A 355-nucleotide genomic window follows, 5' to 3' on the forward strand; every position below is an offset into this window, starting at 1 on the left:
CACCCGTGGGGCTCGACTAGGAGGGCATCATCGCCCAGGTACCAGGGGGAGCCCTGATTTTGGGCATCCCATCCTTACGCAGAGGTGATGGCCCGGTACCGCTCCAGCCCGGCCGTATCCCAAATCTGAGCCTTCACCACGGCATCTCCCACCAGGATGGTACGGGTAGAGAACTCCACGCCGATGGTGGTGCGACTGTCATGGTTGAATTCGTTGCGGGTGAAACGGGAGAGCAGGTTGGTTTTGCCCACCCCGGATTCTCCGATCAGGACAACTGTGGAAGGAAGGAAGAAAACCCACCGGAGCTGTCGAGGAGGGGAGAAGGCTGCTCCGAGACGCTTCACAGTAATTCAGA

General features: G+C 59.4%; 1 protein-coding gene across 1 annotated transcript in view; it reads right to left on the minus strand.

The window, feature by feature from the left end:
* The window catches only part of RAB25 (RAB25, member RAS oncogene family), a gene marked incomplete at its 3' end in the record, with an annotated part of 941 nt that overhangs the window by 495 nt on the left and 91 nt on the right, over positions 1–355 (minus strand). The window contains exon 2 of the mRNA XM_009707221.1: positions 79–274. Coding sequence (XP_009705523.1) covers positions 79–274 — 196 coding nt within the window. The remainder of the gene's footprint in view (positions 1–78; positions 275–355) is intronic.

This window comes from Cariama cristata, unplaced genomic scaffold, assembly GCF_000690535.1.
Source record: "Cariama cristata isolate BGI_N322 unplaced genomic scaffold, ASM69053v1 scaffold32839, whole genome shotgun sequence".
Taxonomy (NCBI): Eukaryota; Metazoa; Chordata; class Aves; order Cariamiformes; family Cariamidae; genus Cariama; species Cariama cristata.